Below are 18,780 nucleotides of genomic sequence, written 5' to 3'. Positions count from 1 at the left end.
CCTTCACCTTCGAGCATCTTCATGTTTGAGGGGAAAATTCACATTCTTAAATGGGTTATCTATAATGGAAACAGATTGTTTTTTTTTACATCTAAGAAAACTAAAAAGAAAATTTCTCAAATTGATATTCCAAAGAGAACTTGCCAATTTGCAAAAGGCTTGCAAGCAAACACTAGTTGAAAACAAAATTTATTAAATTGAATTCAATTACAAGACTCATTTTAGGCAATTATTGATACATCAATAAGGGAAAAAATAGGAGAGTGAATAATAGACAAAATAATTGAATGAAGAAACATAAAAGTACAAAATGCAAGGGAGAGATAAAATGCAAAGTGATACATCTGAGTACATACATGTACATTCAAATCGATGGAAGGCGGTAAATCTTTTGATGTCTATTTTTCTGAACATTATTGATGTGTTTTGAAGACAATTTCCCCAAGCATATCACAATTCCTCGGTGGAAGTTCAAGTTTCAACTACAGTCCAACCTCTCTTATCCGGACACGTTGGGACCAGCACCAATCCGGATAAGGGATTAATCCGGATCTGGGAGACCCAATATTAAATACACGCAGCTGCTGCCTCGATCCCCGATACGGCGGTAGCTATACGTTATCTATGGTAGTGGGCGTACAGACAGTATTCACTGCAGTGTCAGTGCAAATTATAGGCGGTATATTTACGGAAATGAAATCGAACACTGGCCTAAACTGTTGGGTAATTTACCTGCTAAAATGATTGAGGAATAAATCGAGCATACCTCGAAAGAAAGAGATTGAATGACTCGATGAAACTAAGTTTTACAATTAGATCATCGCAGCGGCTATCGCAGCTTCGCAATGTCAGCCATTGTTATACTGACTGTAGGCTCAAATATGATAGATGGCGCTGTCCGTATTGAGGCCTAGCGTTAGCTAGTGAGACATGTGTTGTTATTCCCGGGAAACAAAAAAAGAACGTGATGAAATGTTTGAACTGCGCCCCGATTGTTATCCTGCCTAAGTTCTTTTGGTGATTTGGGTGAGATATTTTCATGAAAAATAATGTTGTTTTAGGTAGACTATATTAGGAAATATATGTAATCAAAGTGAGTTTGCGTATAGGATTGAGTTTAGATTGCATTCTCATTTCCTCACGTACTAGATTGAATTGAAAAAAAAAAAAATCTCGGCAAGAGTGCGTCCGGATAATAGAGAGATCCGGATAAGGGGAGGCCGGATAAGAGAGGTCGGACTGTACATTACTCAATTAGCAACGATTCTGATTTTGATGGAAATGTTTTCAAGCCTGGTAAAGAATGCATCCCTCATATTCTCAAGAGACGATACAACATGGGTAGATCAATAATGAATGCACTACATAAGCTCTATCAATTTTGCTATCATGTATTTTCTTGAAATATGGTCTGTTTTTATCCAAACCACTTAAAAAGTACAAGATGGACCAAGAGGAGAGGAAACCTTGTCTACTGTATTTATCATTGAGAACATTTCACAAGAAAAAAGATGCATGCATCAACCATTAGCTTTTTTTTCCATGGCACATTCTTTTAGTGGTTCTCTAAAATCATCTGTGAGATTTAATGTAGAAGCTACATGTATGTAAGAATTTGTAGCAAATAGTTATAACACATGGTGAGCAGATAGAGGGAATTTGCAATGACTTTGTACATTTTGATGTTTTCTTTTTCAATGTTGATAAATTCACTTGATTCATGCATTTGAAATAAAAATCATGAAATATCGAATCGCAGCCTTGATAACCAGGAGCTGGAAATCTCAACCACTCTCTCTCTTTCAGTGCCCCTTTTTCAGTCTTCAACAAACATGCAAGATCTTTAATTTCCTTGGTTGATTGTCCATCTCTGAGGAGATAATCTAATGGGAAAACATGACTCCTAAAATAAATGCTTTCTCTACACTCTGTCACGTACAACCCTTGTCAGGAATGCTCTACGGATCATCTCTAGACAGGAAATCTCCATCATTTTCCCATCACCAGGTACAAGCATCTATCGTTGCCATACTAATTGCTCTCCTTTCATTTCATTCTGTTTATTTTTCTTGATCTGTCAAATTTGCTCTTTTTTCAAAAGTAGCACAATGGGTTGAAAAATGCTTTATTATCAAAGGAAAAGTGAAGCTATTGTTGCTCAAGGTGTGAAATCAGTCTGTGAGAATTTCACAGTGGACTGAAGTTCAAATGTGCATGGAATAGTCTCTTGTGCATACAAGAACTGAATAGAATTGTGTGAATCTGACAGCAGGGATAAGAAAGACTGTCCCTTGACAAATAATACAATAAAGCCAGGCATTTCATCTCTTTCCATCGCAAAAAATCAAAGTTGAAATATTGAAATTAAAATCTTTCATCAAATTTGAACATTCAGATTAGTTAAATTTTAGCAATTGTTTATCTTAATATTTATTGAAATTTCAGAAACTATCTATGAAAGTTTTGTTTTGTTATATTACCTCAAATCTAGAATTTATATTAAGAAATACCAAATTTTTTTTTATTTTATTGAGAAATTTACAATGAAAAAAAAAAAAAAAAACCAACAACTTAACTCGGATATTTCTGCACTTCTAAAATTGATAACTTAATACTCTAATATAATCCAGAGATGGCATTTAAAAAAAGAGTTTAATTTGTGCTTTATAACAAGGAATCAACTACAAAGTTTTGTATTTATATCTTTACACAAAATGTAACTAAAATCAAGAACGACAACCTTCAATCTAGTTGAAGACATCAAATTCCATACTTGGTTTGTGAAGATCCATTGAAAGAGGTTCATTATCACACTCTTAACAACTGATACAGCTGTACCTCACACATCCTCTACCATACACTAGCAAACTTCATAGCAAACTATTCAGACTCCCACCTTTGCATTGATTGGGAACAATAAGCTTTATTTAGCACAAGGCTTCCTTTTTCATTATTCACTCTGGCTACTGGAAATGGACAACCAGGTGTTGCTTTTGTGCTTCCGTTTGCAGACTGGCTTTGATTACAGTGGGTAATTTTGTGAAAATGATTGACCTGTTTTCTTTATTACTTCCCAGAATAGCCAGGATGCATTTTTAAATAAGCTTGAACTTGAAAATTACATGGGTGCTTCTCAAGTACTTTTATTAGAATGAAGATTCCATGAATCAAGCGAACACATCCAGTGCATTTTCAATGGCAAATCTTCTTGTGACTTGACCAAAAGTAGTAGGCTGATGAACCTTTTTTCCATCAACAAAAAAATGGAAAGGTCTTGCAACTGGATCAATTTGCAATATTAAGATGTTATTTATATACCCCCCCCCCCAAAGGCTTGAGCTCTACTTTAAATCCTCCCAGGGTTAGAATTAAAGATTACTTTGAATATAATCACATGTGAGAGCCAAATCTTTAAAGACTTTTAAACCAGGACCCCCTTCTCATCTACTACTTCTTGAACTGGTTTCTCTTAAAAACCTTTAACCAGTTTAGAAGATGGCTTGGCTTACATTCTCATCTCAATTTCCTGAACAGGTTTCAAATGCTAAAATCCCCTGAACTGGTTTCCAAAGCCATTTCAAGTAAAGCGATCTTGTTGCTATGGGCATGCTCGCAGTGGGGTCACATGTTTGCGCGAAAATTGAAACTGCAGCATGGGCATTCTACACACTGTTTGTAATAAGTAGTGCACCTAACATGCACATGTACACTCTTGTACTTTTAAGTGACGATCACTTCAATGGCCGTTTCCTTACCTACGCTTACACCAGTTTAAAAAGGCAAGCAGTCTTGAAAAAACCACATTGTGAGATGATTTTCTGGACTAGGTTGGAAGACCGCTTTACGCTACGAGCTCTGCCATTACACATTAAACTGGTTTCCACTAAACCAGCTAAAAGCAGGTAGATATGAACAGGGTCTTGGAATCCTTTTGGTATTTAAAGTAAGCAGCCCCTACTGGGGGGAAACAGATACATACATGTACAGTGTACATACTTTCTCTTACAATATTATTATGTAGATTTAGATGAATTAAACCTAAGCCTGTAAACTACAAAAGGTTGTTTTCTCTCTCATTTAAAGCAAAATAACCCCCCTATTCATTCTTTTTAAAAGGAGCTGAATGATCGTTAAATGACTTGGGGAATACAGATATAATGAAATGAGTCATGCCTATTTCAAATCAAACCCATTGTGTAAAAAAAAACACTATTGTTACCCCAGTAATCATTCCAACAAGCAATATATCTGTATGTGGTTATTGATCTAAATTTTCATGGGTAAAAGAATATAAAATGAAGTAGGAGATCTGATAACAGGTCAAATCTCAATGGTATAAAATAAATCTTTCTAAATCAAATCACAAAGGGATGACACAAATTTAATAGTATGTGCAATATTTCCCCTGAAAATCATGAACTTTGCTTGAAAGTATGTACAGTAGGTATCCCATCTGCAGGTACTGAGTTTGGGCTATTGACTAATGCATTGGTCGCAGTTTAATGAAAAACTATTTTCAAATTGCTGCAAATATAAAAAGCATGAATATGACATTGTAGCCTAGATCTAACATTTTTTAATAGAAATAATCACAAGGAAAACAAATAGAATATCGCTAATTCTTTCTCAATCCTGAACTCTTTTTTTTTTTTCACTTTAATTGTTGCTGTATAATTTCTACTTTGCCTTCACAGAAAAAAAATTAACTGGAAGCTATTAAATAATTTTCCATGATATGCAATATTAGTGAAATCCAATCCCAAAGTCATGCATTTAAACATGTATGCAGTTCTGCCTACAAACTCCTCACCACACTAATAAAAACATCTACTGTTATCGTTTTTCAATCCAGTCAAATCCCTGGCATCAATACAATTTTCCAACAGTCTATTCTCCCTTGAGGCATGCTATGACATTTCAGGTTGAAATATGACTGAGAAAAAATACAAGGGTGTTGCTTTGCAAATGGAATGCATTACAGTTGCTCTCCTAGGAAGATATTCTGGATACGAGCAGAGGTGTTAACAATATTGCCATACTTTTCACTGGGGGATTCTGATGCATCATTATGCAACTGGTTATACCTCAACATGTTTTTCAGGTTGTGTTACAAGTTAAGAGGATTTATCAGAATTGAAACAGTTTGTTGAACTCAATTCTGCTCATATCTGTACAAAAGTGACTAGTTAAAAACTTGCATAATTTGGGGGAAAAGAAAAGTGGGTAGGTGGACGAATAGTTAAATTTGATTTATCCATTTAATTTTCGTTCACTCTGTTTAAAAAAAAATCTATTGTAAATTGTTGAAAATTCAACAAACAGGATGTCGGGGATTGTGTCCTGCAATTATTACTCCACACTTTTATCCTCCAATATTGAAAATAAAAATGTAACCCAGGCAGGGTTAACATAGGGACATTACTTTTACCAAAATATATCTGTATTCATATATTTTGCACAGACATGTTTTGTGCCTGAGAGTTTTGCCACTATATTGAATTACCTAAACATGTGATTGAAAAGTTAGTTTGGAAAAAAATGTTTTTTCAATCACATGTTTTTGAATTCTGAAGGCCCATCTGTCACCAAGGTTCAATTCTTTCCATCTTGTCACATTGTTGATTTATCAGGGGAAGAATTTGAAAAACATTTCAAAGAATAATAAAGGTGCTTTACATCCGATTCCTAGAAAAAAAAAAAGAATAAAGAAAAATTGTATCCAATGTCTGAGATGATCATTTGACAGACCATGGACCCAGGACAGACTTTGCCAAGATAATAAAATTGTGAAATTGTCTGTGAGGCAGAACCGAAATTGAAAAACAAAACCCCAGACAGATGTGCAAAGAGAACTTGATAGGCTTTTCATCTTGCCTTCAGAGATGAAATGAATTCCTCTTTGGGATAGCATTTCAATTGGAAACAATCGTAATACGTCCTGTGTTTGCCAAACCACTCTCCAATCAAGAATGCCATCATTCAAAGCAAGGCAAAGAGACGAAATTAATTTGTCTCTTTGCAAAAAAGTCTTAGGAAAGGCATAACTTTAGCTAAATCACTTCTTTTTTTCTCCTGTACTCCCAGATTTCGGCCAATATGCATGGGCACGTCAGCACTGTCTTAATGCTAAGAGCGTAGCCTAAAGCCCTCAAAGAGAAGATGCAGATCAATGCTCTCATTTTGTTTGCACAACGCCTCCCTGGTCCACCCAGAGGATCCCATCCCATCTTCAGAAAGCTTGCCCAGCCCTTGTGGGTCATCTACAGCACTTTACTTGGTGTGAAACAGGGGCTATACCGTCAGTTACACTTAAAAACGTTTTAATAAATGGCATCACTTGAGTGTGTCTGGGTGTGTGCAAGTGCATGGTTGCCTGAATGTACACACAATCAGATTAGGAGTACTTAATTGGGTCATGCAATTTTGATGAGCATGGCGGGCAAAAGATCAGTTAATTTTGTGCATCAGTACTCAATTGCACTTTCAATTTTCCCATTTGATTATAAGTAAGGCATGAAAATATTTATGCAACGAATGAAACATCCATCATGTATCTGTAAAGCATGATAATGTTCTGCTATCTTCCCTGTAAAAAGTAAATATGATCTATACCCTCCGAGACCAATTAAACTTCACACATAAATGTGGAAATGTAATTCATCCAGATGATGCCAGAGTGAAAGAAGAAGATGGATCACAGATACTTTCATTAGATTGATGACAGTGCCTATAGAACTTGAAGTATTTCAAGCATGTCATCACTGTTTATAAATCTATTTCAACAAGAAAATAGACAGAGTACAGTCAGCTTAGCAGTAAGATAAGGTCACTTCTTAATAAATATTTCTAGATGTCCCATGACAGCAGTAATAGAAAATAGATTACAAGTTATAGTAAAGTGAACCTTCAAATAATGATAATCTCCCTCAGTCATATGAAGTAACAAAATGATCAACTGCAGTTGTGTCTAAATCACTATACAAACAATTCTAATAAAAACATGACTTAAGCTATCAAATTCTTTTTGTCTAATATAATTTCTCAGTAAAATATCTTATTAACGAGTGAGTAGCCGGTTAAATTCATAGTACCAATGTTTATTCAGGCATTTTCATTTCATTTGGAAGAATTTGTAATAACTTTCTTTTATCCAGATCAAGGTAGCATCTTCACTTTTGCCAGGTCATATTTCCTTGTCAAGTTAGATTCAATAATTATTGTGATCTACTGCATAATCTAATTCACAATTTTTTCAGAAGCTTTTATAATCACAAACCATATGCCCACATTGATAATGTAATTCTACATTAAAAGAAGTGATAAAAAAGGAGCCAAGGATTAATTTAAAGGAGGGACAGAGGGTGGGCACTCAGAGTATATGTGCCTAGAAAAAGGCCCCACATTTTACACTCAAATTTCTGTTGTAATTCAAAGCATTTTCTCTTCTTGAGCAAAATAAGGAAGAAACTATTCCCAAGAACATTGTTTTTTGGGGGTTAAATCGCCTCACACTCACATGCAGAAGCCCAATCTGAGCTACAAAACCCCCATCTCTCTCTGCGACTGCAAGCATCATGAGCTGGCCTGGAGGAAGCAATGAATGCTTCCTTCAGCCCAGGCCATCACAGAGACCACTGTCTGTTACCACCCTGTTTTTATGGAATAGCCTATTCCAAAGCCAGCGCCTATTTTTCATTGTCTTACTCCACTTACACCTGGAAGAGGGACTTTGAAAGGAGATGGGAGAATGATTCCACACTATCAACATACTCACCAATGTTATCTAGTTTATGAAGGTTGGGTAATATTCTGAGAACTGTGGCTCTGTAATTATCACCTGCAGCACATGGATTGTCTGCAAGCCAGAGTACCCTGAGTTTGGGTAGACTCCTTAGAAACCAGATCTCTGAGAGACTTGCAATGCAGTTTCTCCTAACATAGAGCTCTGTTAGGTTGGAACAGAAGCTGAAGTCTTCTAACGTTGTAATGCTGTTGACGCTCAAGCTGATAACCTCAATGTTGGGCATCTGTTGGAATATCGACACCTAGAAGAGAAACAGAATAAAGAGAATGCATATGATTCTATTTCAACGGAAGGGTGCAGGGGAGTTTTGGGTTCACCATGATGAGGTATTTATTTCATAGGTAATAATTGTAAGTTTAAATATTAAGTAATTCTGTAATTCACAAGTCTATTTTCTTTGTTTGTAGCATGTTTACTTTGTAACCTTTATTGTAAAGCGCGTAGAGAAACTTACAGTTTATTATGCGCTATATAAGAAAAGTATTATTATTATTATTATTGATAGTCAGAAGGTAAGGAAGAGGTAAGCCATAAAACTTCAAGGTCTGTCTTCACTCTAGTGTTCAAAACAAAACATTATCTAGGTGCTTTAACAACTGCCTGATCACAAAAAGTATATAGGTAGGCCTACATTTCAAAATTAAAAGAAATTTGAAGGGACATATCTAAGTTCAAAGGGGTTTTGAATTAAACTTTTGGTGGAGGCAAATAAGTTCTTGTTTTTTACAAGTATATTTGTGGTCAGGAGAATATGGATAGGCCTACTACAGTTGGGCTCAAAAGTAAGTGAACCCCACCCAAAAATGCACTCCTTTATGCTGAGTGTTGGATGTAGACAACAACACTACAATGTTTGGCGAGCCAAGAGAAACTTTATCAAATGTAATATTTCATCACCTGACTTCACAATTAAATATCTAAAACAAGGCAGAATTTGCTGGTTGGGTTCCCTAACTTTTGAGCACCACTGTATGTCATATCTTGCAGGGTCATTTTATATTGCTCTAGGATGAAATTCAAATACCCTTTTTTTACCCCTGGTTCACATTAGGTATACAATATTGCATCCAGAATGAAGCTGACTTGGCATTATCTCCCTTTCAGTGGAGATTTTTGTATTTCAAACTGGTGAATTTGGATACTTATTGAGACATTCCCCCACCCCCCATCGAACAATTCATAATCTGGCAATGACATGTGATTGAGCTACTCTGACACCGTTCTCACTACCTTCCTAAAACTATTTAACTGGAAACTAATTTAATGTGTAATGAGAAAGGTCGAAGTGATCTTGGGAGCAATCTTCCAAACCGGTTCATAAAAACACCAGTTTTCAAGATCACTTTGCCTCGTTAAACTGGTTTTAGCGTGAGGACACAACCGTTCTTAGAGAAGCAACCTACGCTGTGGTTTCGAATTTCGCGCGAAACGTGTCACCCCACTGAGAGCATTCCCATGGCAACAAGATCGCTTTGAGTGAAGTGATTTTAAAAACCACTTTTGTGTGATCAAATGGGAATGCTAGCAAAGCAATCTTCCACACTAGTTTCCTGAACCTGTTTTCAGTAAAATAGTTTTAGAAAGCGTAATGAGAACGGGGTCTCTGTCAGGCAACCATATCCTCCCATTTCTCATTTAAACACTTTCTGACACAGAACGACCATTTTTTATTCAGGATAAACTCTTAACCCACAAGAAATAAATGGTTCGATACAAGACTGTTTGATGTCTCCCCTGCATTATGCAATTCGATATAGCAGCAGTGCTGCCTTTGAAAACAACTAATGAATAATTATTCACAGAAGAAAACACGAATATAAAATATTATGTCCATTGACCGAAAATGACCTTTGACCATGTGACCTAAGACACGTGCAAAACCATCATTCATATACTTGATTACCCTTATGTCATGTTTCATGAGCTAGATCCATAAACTTTCTAAGTTATGATACCAATTCAACACATTCTCCAAACATGGCCACAGAGTTCATTGGCCTTTAGCGATAAATTGCTGCTCTTATGTCCAAGTTCTATGATTTAGATCCATAAACCTTTTAAAGTTATGATGACAATTCCACAAATACCCTCAACATTACCAAAGTTTGTTGACCCTAAGTGACCTTTGACCTTGGTCATGTGACCTGAAACTTGTACATGATATTCAGGAATACATGGTTGCTCTTAAGTCCAAGTTTCATGAACTAGATCCATAAACTTTCAGTTATGATGATAATTCCTCAAATAACCCTAACATGGCCAATGTTTGTTGATTTCAATATTAATTCCAACATGGTCTAAGATCACTGACCCTAAATGACCTTTGACCTTGGTCATGTGACCTGAAACTGAGGCAAGGATGTTCAGTGATACTTGATTACCCTTAAAAGTTTCATGAACTAGGTCCATATACTTTTTAAGTAATGATGACATTTCAAAAACTTAACCTTGGTTAAGATTTCAATGTTGACGCCGCCGCGGCCTTCGGAAAATTGGCGCCTATAGTCTCGCTATGCTATGCAGGCAAGACAAAAATTATCATGAAAATGTGTTATTACATAACTCCTGTCTCTCTCTATTTATGTACATGTGCACCCACTCAAAATATTTGTTCCTCCCCTCACCCCATGTATTTTGCCCTCCATATAATTTCCTTTATTTTCATTTTTATGATTAATGTTAGTGCTATAATTTATTTGACAATTGCTATTCAATTTAATGAGTATTTTTACACTTCTCACATCAAGTATTATAACAGTAATAATAGCAGGGTTGTAATAAAAAACGTTTTTATTAAAAAAACCAAATAAAATGTTTTTTATTGTTTTAAAAAAACAAATCTTTTTAAACATTTTTTTTCCAACGAATGGCGCAATTTTCCGTAAATCAATTAAACTATACAGTCTGATTTAAGCTCTTGATGTTTTAAATACATTTTTGGAGTAAGTAGGAGATGACTACAATATTTGTTACTGAATTTCCAACAGAAAAGTTCATATTTCCCGAAAAACTTACTAAATCATGATGAATAAAGTACTGTACATATTAGCAAAGATGAGGATACTATTATTATAATTAGTATCCTCATCTTTGCTAATATGTACAGTACATTTATTCATCATCATTACCATCACCATCATCATCATCACCCTCCTCATCACATACATATGGATAATGATTAGTATTATAAACTCAATTTCTTGGTGTGAAAGCTAGTGACAGCTGATGTCCTCTTTGCCCCCCCCCTGCTACCCCATCCACTGAAAATGCTCAATAGGTGGTTTCAAACCGCCTCGATCATAAGAATCCCCGTTAAATTACTAGAACTTTTTTAGGCTAAAAAATACCCATTAATTATTCCTGCATTCACACCGCCCCGAAACATACCCTTCGGGATAAGTTCCTGAAGTTACAAGCATGCGCAGTAGTATGGTCTGTATAAGCAGGCAAGGCGCGAGATTCAAAATCACTAGCCCAGCAGCCACCCACGGCGCCCGCGCCCAACGACACGCTGGGCTAAAAGTTCCCGTAAATTGCTTTCACATTGCCAAAATACCTGCGACCTTGCCAAAATACCTGCGACCTTGGAAAATTCCCGCGAAAGTTCTCGTAATTTCGCCAAGTACCTACTATTTAGCGGGTATTTTCTTTCGGGGAAATTGCGGGTATTTTCTTTCGGGGAAATTACGCGTAGTTTGCTTTCACATTACCAAAATACCTGGTATTTTCTGATCGGGGTAAATTTCCCGATCAAAGAATACCTGGAACTGACGAACTTCGAGGCGGTCTGAAACCACCTAATAAGTCAAGGAGAACCTCCTGAACTATTCAGAAGTGTATCATTTCAGCTACTCCAAGGCTTTGACACCTAGTCTTTGTACCCCCTCCCCTCCCCAGGGGCTTCACATAAATCATCTGATTCAATCTGGTTTAACTTAAAACTAAATATAAAGGCCTTTACAAATTAAATCCAGATATTTAAGGAACATCTTTTTTTCACTATACTTCTCATTTCATGCAGCAGGAAGTTGTATTTCCCAAGATGCATTAACAAAATTAAAATTTAAATGAAAATCAACACCATATATAATTATCAAAGAATGAGCTCTAAAATTAATTTTGTTTTGCATGGAAAAATCACTCATTCCAAACATGCAAAGATCCTAATTTAGCATTAGTTCAAATTTTCAAAAGAATTTATATATATAGTTCTCAAATTTTAGAGAGAAACAATGTACATTCCTTAATTTTGTTAAAGTCAATAATTATATAAAACCACTCATAATTAAAAGTATATGACCAAAGTCTTTTGACTAGATCATAGTTCTCTTTTCATCAAATTGTGACAGCTGTCACAAGTGTTTCAAAAGTGTCATACTTCTCCCGAAGTGCCATCTGCCAGATACTTAATGACTGACTTTGACAGAAGGACCTATAAATCTCAATAAAACATTGAAATTTGTGCTTGTTTTGATATTCACACACATGCATTCATATCATTCTAAGAGATCCATAAACCATACCTACTGTTTTATGACTAAATAAAATAAATGTTTGCAAAATCCTGTTGCTAGTAACAGCCTATAAATCATATATTTTATACAAGTCAAATCTAGCAATATGTCAAAAATGATGATTTTGCCTCTCCTCTGTAGGAGTGAAAGATATAGGCCTTCACAAATATCACTTTGTTAGAGTTTATGCTAAAAAAGATATGAAAAAAATAAAGAATTGTAATGTTAATTGACAAGACAAAACCTGGTACTTACCATGTTTGGGGAAAATCTTACATATAAAAATTATGCTTTTCCAATCCTATAAAGGTTTGAAGAAAGATGATAATCTTTTTATTTTTTCTCTCCTTAATGCTAAATATATTGATATATTATTGTATTAATGTTGTGTTGTCCCAGTGCATGTCCTGGAAAATAATTGGTTAACAACAACAACAACAACAACTACTACTACAACAGAACAGAACAACAACAGTTAAGTACACAAATTATTCATGGACATGGACCATATCAAACAATATTAACTACAAATCAGGAACACTTTTTAGTGCTTAAAATCAGTCCTGTAAATAGGGAAAGTCCTTTGTGTTAGTCACTGGGTACATGTTAAATCCCAGCAAGTACAGGGTTTGTCAATATTTGATATCCACTCAACTGATATTGCAAGAGCAATCACAACTCAATTCAAACATTACACTGGTTATCTCCTAGGGTATACATTGTTGAGCATAAATGTACCAATAAATGTTTCATATATTGACTTGAATAAAGAGCAAAAATTAGTAAAACATACAAATCGGTTATAATAATTGATATCTTGGTACAGAAAAAGCTGGAATACATGCCACTACATAGGAAGTAAGTATTAGAATGACATATTTCAGCAATAGTACAAGATTTTGAATTATTACTGGTATTCATTTCATAAGAAATTAAAACATTTCAGATTTGCTTTATTGCTTAGCTTGATACAATGAAACTTAATCAATCATACTTACATCTGTTAGACCACCACCCCTGCAGATGTGGGAAAAATTGGAAGAAAAGAAAAGGAAGAATTAGCCCACAAAGTATTTTAGAATATGCATGACAATATATATTCAAGTAATATGATCAAGATGTGGATGTGAAATTAATGATTTCCATACTTCAATTCACTGACAAAAACTGAATACGCCTACAACTATTCCTGCATTGATACAGAAGGGATGGCAGTGGTATCTATATTTCTTTACCTCATAAACCGGTATCACATCCATTCTACTTTTGTAAAATTATTCTACATTTCGTTCTTACCACATCCTGCATGTAAACCGATATTGTATTTGATATAGACATGTCAACTTGAACTCCCAAATGATTGAAGATCTGATAGCTATCAAGATCATAAATGGCAGACTGAGAATTTTATACTGACTTGAACAAACAATAATTCTGGGCCTCCCCTGAAGTAATGAAATATCATTCATATTTTGTCTTTTGTGTATGTAATGTCACACCTCCATCTATTTTAGATTTAAGTTGAATGCATGTTGATAAGGTGTTTTCAAAATGATTCAAGGCAAGTAATATGTCAAAACCAGCATACATTGTTCATGTACTCAACAGTTAAGGAAACATTTACCAGAACCAACCCAGAATAACATTTCTTTTATCACACCATTCATCACACTACATATAAGCCATTGCCATGCTGTGAAATTTTGAAAGTAAAGAGCAATAGCCACTTTAAAAAATTTTCTAACATTTTGGTTGATTTCATAAATAATAAGCCCATTTTTGCAATCACCTTACAACTGTTTTGAAATTCATTTTTTTTTCACTCATAGCTTCAAACTCTTCATCTTTCATTTCTTTGATATATTCTCACTTCCACTCAATTTACAAGTATAAATGTACAAACAAGTGTTTTTATCAGAGTATGAAATTTTTTTTATTTATTTCTATTTACATGTAGAGCAGGAATATTATTATTATGAACTATACATTATAAAAGCTAAAATGGATAATGTATGCCCAGATAAGTAATCCAATACAATCCTTTGTACATTTATGATTTATTTCATGAATAAATGCAATATATGTATTACTATAAAATATGCATGTAATCAAATTTGTGGCATAATACAGGAAATCAAAATGCACCTCTCGGATGCTAAACTGCCTCATTCAAGTTCCATATGTTCCCCTCTCATTTTTGTTTTTGATATTAGGTCTAGGATACCAATGTGACTTATGTGGAAGAAGACATTTGTCAGAGGAGTGCTATGTCTATCATTCATGAAGCTTCAACTAGCTTCAGCCACATTATACATGTAAGCCTTAAGATCATTTCAGTATCACATTTGAATGACTGTCTGTGGGGCTGAAATGGAGGCCAATCATATAGAGCTAGTATCTGCAATAACAGCCTCAAGGCTTCAGCAATTTAATTTCAGAGAGGATAGCTGGAAGTGAAGAAGACTATGGGTTTGATTGGGTAGGCTTAATTAAAGAGAGAAGGAGGGCGGGATTTGCTTGCATGATAATAAATCGGTAGCATTGTTCACACTAACATTCAAGTATATAAAAACATGACATATTTTTGAAAGATAATTAATTCAATGATTTAATTTCATGTAGATCATCAAATATCTAACCTGATTCGTTGACGGTTGTTTTGTGGTTCAATCATAATACACGGGGTCTATTAATATCATCCACTGTGATATGATAACTTGATTAAACATTATCTCATAAATGTCATAAAATTTGTTTTAAAAAAGACAGTCGGACCCAAATCATTCTGAAATTTTCCAGAATAAAATGATCCAAGAGACTAAAAATCAGATAATAAGAATGTGCCTTGCATGTGAAAGTTGAGGTGGCTATGTACTCATGAAACAAATGGACCATGCATGCACGCACACTTGGACTCTGGAGTCCTATTGAAAAAGTGTTGTTTTGAAATATGACCACAATCCAGGATTCTACTTGGTCACGTTGATTGAGTATCATTACAAAGGTGTTACAATTCCCTGTGATCATTAAGTATGTGGTTGGTTCACACTGTTTAAATAAAGCAAGTTAAGCAGGGGATTAAGGACAGTAACAAAATATCTGTTTCAGACAATATTTCAGCTTACAGATATTTCATTATATATATAAAATATTATTAAGAGTTGTGACTTAATCTATAATTTATCTTCAAGTTATATTACTCAAGATTTTGGATTTGTCAGCAATGACCACTTTCTAAAAAAACTCATTTTGTGATCAATTGATTGACTGTACTCTACCCCACAAATGTGAGTAGAAATTAGAAGATGAAAAATATGTTTAATCCATAACAGAATCTAACAAAAGGCGAAACTATTCTGCATTACCAGGGCAGCTGTGAATTTTGAACAGGTTCTGGCATCCAGTCAATAGCTGACTGATGCAAGGATACCAAAAAAAATTCAATTATCAATTTTTAGAAAACGCACAAATACAAGTTCTTTGAAATGGCAATATCACAGGTAAATATACAAAGGTGTAATGTAAATGTCGATCAATAACCAGTCAATAATCCTAATTGATATGGCATCAAAAAATTGAAACACTGCCAATGAAAGTACATGGTAAAACAATATCCTCTTATCAGTAATTTCCAACATAGAATGTATTCGTTTTAAATATAGGCCTATATCTTAATTTATTGTAAGTAATATGGATGAAGAGGCATACTGTACTTAAATGAAAGTTCAACTGCCATAGCACTTTTGTAGTTTTTTACTGTTTTTATAAGTGGTGAATTATTCTTTGACACACTTTATATTACGCGTAAACTGTGTATTCCTGGAGATGGATTGTGATACCAACATGTAGTCATCACCTGAGCTTGGCCTGTGCTATGTGGTTTATTGGGCAAGAAATGAAAAAGATAGGTCTAGAAAGAATTTCTAACAGGACTCAAGTTACAATCTCCTGCCTAGATCGGCCTTACAGAGGGAATTCTATCCAAATCTAGTAAAAATCTTGGCAGATTGTCTTTTGCTAATGACCCATGGACAGGGCCTGTGAGCTTGTGTAGGCCTATACCCTCAAAAGAAATTGAGGAATGTCTTTTTCAGGGAGATGTACATGCAATGGCACTGGAATGCATGCTAACATACATGAAGGCCTAAATGATCTGATATTAAAGATGGATGTTACCAATATTCAAAATGTCTCATACATGTAGAAACCATCAAGGTGATGAGGGAAAATAGGAAATACAATAGGAAAACATTCTTTAATATTCAAATCAAGAAGAAATGAACCAACATCCTTGACGTTATATTTGATTTCTGTTAGATCAAGACTAGGGACATGCTTGACAATAGGTGCATTCATACTAACCAAATCACAAACATAACTGTGAATTTCATGATTTTGTGATGTAGGCTTCAAACTTGCGGATAATTTATTTAGTGCATTCACACCAATCTGAACCACAAAGAATTTACACATTGGATCAGATCCAGTAAACCAGCGTGTTTCTATACCCCCCCCTAGTCTTACTCCCTTTTATCTCATAATTTGCTTTCATACACTAGGAAAATCCTTGCATTCCCTGAGGAAGTTCTGGTAAAAAGTAACTTTTAATGTTCAAGCAAGTACTAACTATGCTTTCACACTGAAATTAACTTAAATTTTCTTGTCTTGGAAGGACTCCTGATAAGAAAAGCCAAGGATTTTTTTGTGATCAGGTGGTATGAAAGCACCTATGTGGATGGGTATCTGAAACGAAAAGCCAATGGGGGTCACAGTGGAAACCTGGCCGAAGCCTTGACCTTAGCTGACATTGCAGGTGCCTAAGGGTCCAAGTTCACACTCTGATTGGACTCTACCAAGTGGTTGCACCCACATACCTTAAACATGGGTATACTGCTGGATTTGCATGTACCTTGTATCCATGAATAACACAAGTTGCAGAACAGACAGATGCACATTAAGGTTGTAGGCCTACATTCCAACATCAAATTTTGGGCTTTGAATCGTGGTTTTGAAACATAATAGATGGCAAAAATGTATTGTGAACTGATATGCTGGAAATGTTTATCACAAAAGATATCTGAATTCAGTATCTGACCCATTATCAGGTACCACTGCCAAAATATTGCATCAGTGCTCATTATGACAGGTAGGATTATAGAACAGAAACATGAACCCTGTTTCAATGTGCTTGGGGTTCACATTTGAATAAAGATTTATTAATGTTAGAATTTGGTTCATTTAAAGTAATCATAAGGTATGAGCATGGCCAACCGGTCTACACATATCATTTCCATTCCTTCAAGAGAAGGAAAGAAACTCTTCATTGCACAACTCTCCCAGCAAGGACCCCTAAATCTAAGAAATATAGGCTGGATAAAAGTGAAATTGATATCTGGGGGAGAAATATTGGCATATTTCCATCTGAGGAATCCATGAGAATTCTTCAAGCCCCATCTACATGTAGATTTCAAAAAGGTCACCATTCCGCACACTGTACTATCAATATTCTGTAGTTTATCACAGGATGATATTTGCACAATGGTAAAACAAGGGAGTACAACTGAGCTAAAACAATTTCAGTTTGTTGATGAATACACAAGCACAAGTATGTACATGAGTAAAGTGTAGCATGTGTACATGTATTCAGCAATCATTCTCAAATTGAATTGTAGAGAGGAACCGCAAATTGTTTTGGCCTTTCGCTCTATGACATTTATACATCAAAGTGCCTACAGGTAATATACAGAATATTGGTCCTGTGTCATAGTATTGAAAATCCATTTGTCTATTGCTAGGTTCTAACATTTAATACACATGTGACGGGTGTTTTTATTTTGTCAAGCATATAACATATTATGTTGTAAGCCTAAGTGGATTTTGAAATAAGCAAGGCAAATATGAGAACGCATTTCAATTGGCAATGACAATCAGTTTGCAATTTATGAAAAAAATTCAAGGTTGTAACTTTAATATGGAAAATACATGCACTTCTCATTTTACTGCCAATGGCATATGTTCATGTACCTAATGTGAAATCAATTCTTTTGAGTTATATAATTCTTTCACATCATTAAAAAATAATGTTATATTAACTCCTACCCCCCTTGAAACATAAGCCGATAATTTGCAATAAAAACCCTGTAAAAATCCACTATGTCCCACCAGGTAGAAATGTGAGATATAGAGCAGTACAATGATTTCTCATTGTAAAGGATAAATGGTAAACGTTTCTGTATAAAACAAAATTATAAAACCTCCCAATATAATGTACATTACATTATTTTCCTAGAATGTTTTGCAAGAGTTTTTTTTTAATATTAAGAAGCTTTCAGATACTACTAATACACTAAAATTTTCTTTTGACAAGATGCACTGGTCTACATAAAAAATGTGAAGACCCTTTTCACGTTGTCATTGAGGTTTATTACAATTTCTTTGAATTTGGTGGATTTAATTCATGAT

At 34.9% G+C, this 18,780-nt stretch overlaps 1 protein-coding gene across 1 annotated transcript; it reads right to left on the bottom strand.

Moving 5' to 3' along the window:
• Positions 1–2,071: 2,071 nt before the first annotated feature.
• LOC129256235 (cilia- and flagella-associated protein 410-like) lies at positions 2,072–13,331 on the bottom strand. The gene is made up of 2 exons (XM_054894484.2): positions 13,317–13,331; positions 2,072–8,045 (listed from the first exon to the last, which is right to left on the bottom strand). Exon 2 carries the CDS (start codon positions 8,025–8,027, stop codon positions 7,710–7,712), a length of 318 nt encoding a protein of 105 aa, XP_054750459.1. The 5' UTR covers positions 8,028–8,045; positions 13,317–13,331; the 3' UTR covers positions 2,072–7,709.
• Between the last annotated feature and the right edge of the window lie 5,449 nt (positions 13,332–18,780).

This window comes from Lytechinus pictus, chromosome 3 (genome assembly GCF_037042905.1).
Source record: "Lytechinus pictus isolate F3 Inbred chromosome 3, Lp3.0, whole genome shotgun sequence".
Lineage (NCBI taxonomy): Eukaryota > Metazoa > Echinodermata > Echinoidea > Temnopleuroida > Toxopneustidae > Lytechinus > Lytechinus pictus.
Note: the sequence above shows the minus strand (reverse complement) of the source record. Positions and strands in the feature narration are given on the sequence as shown.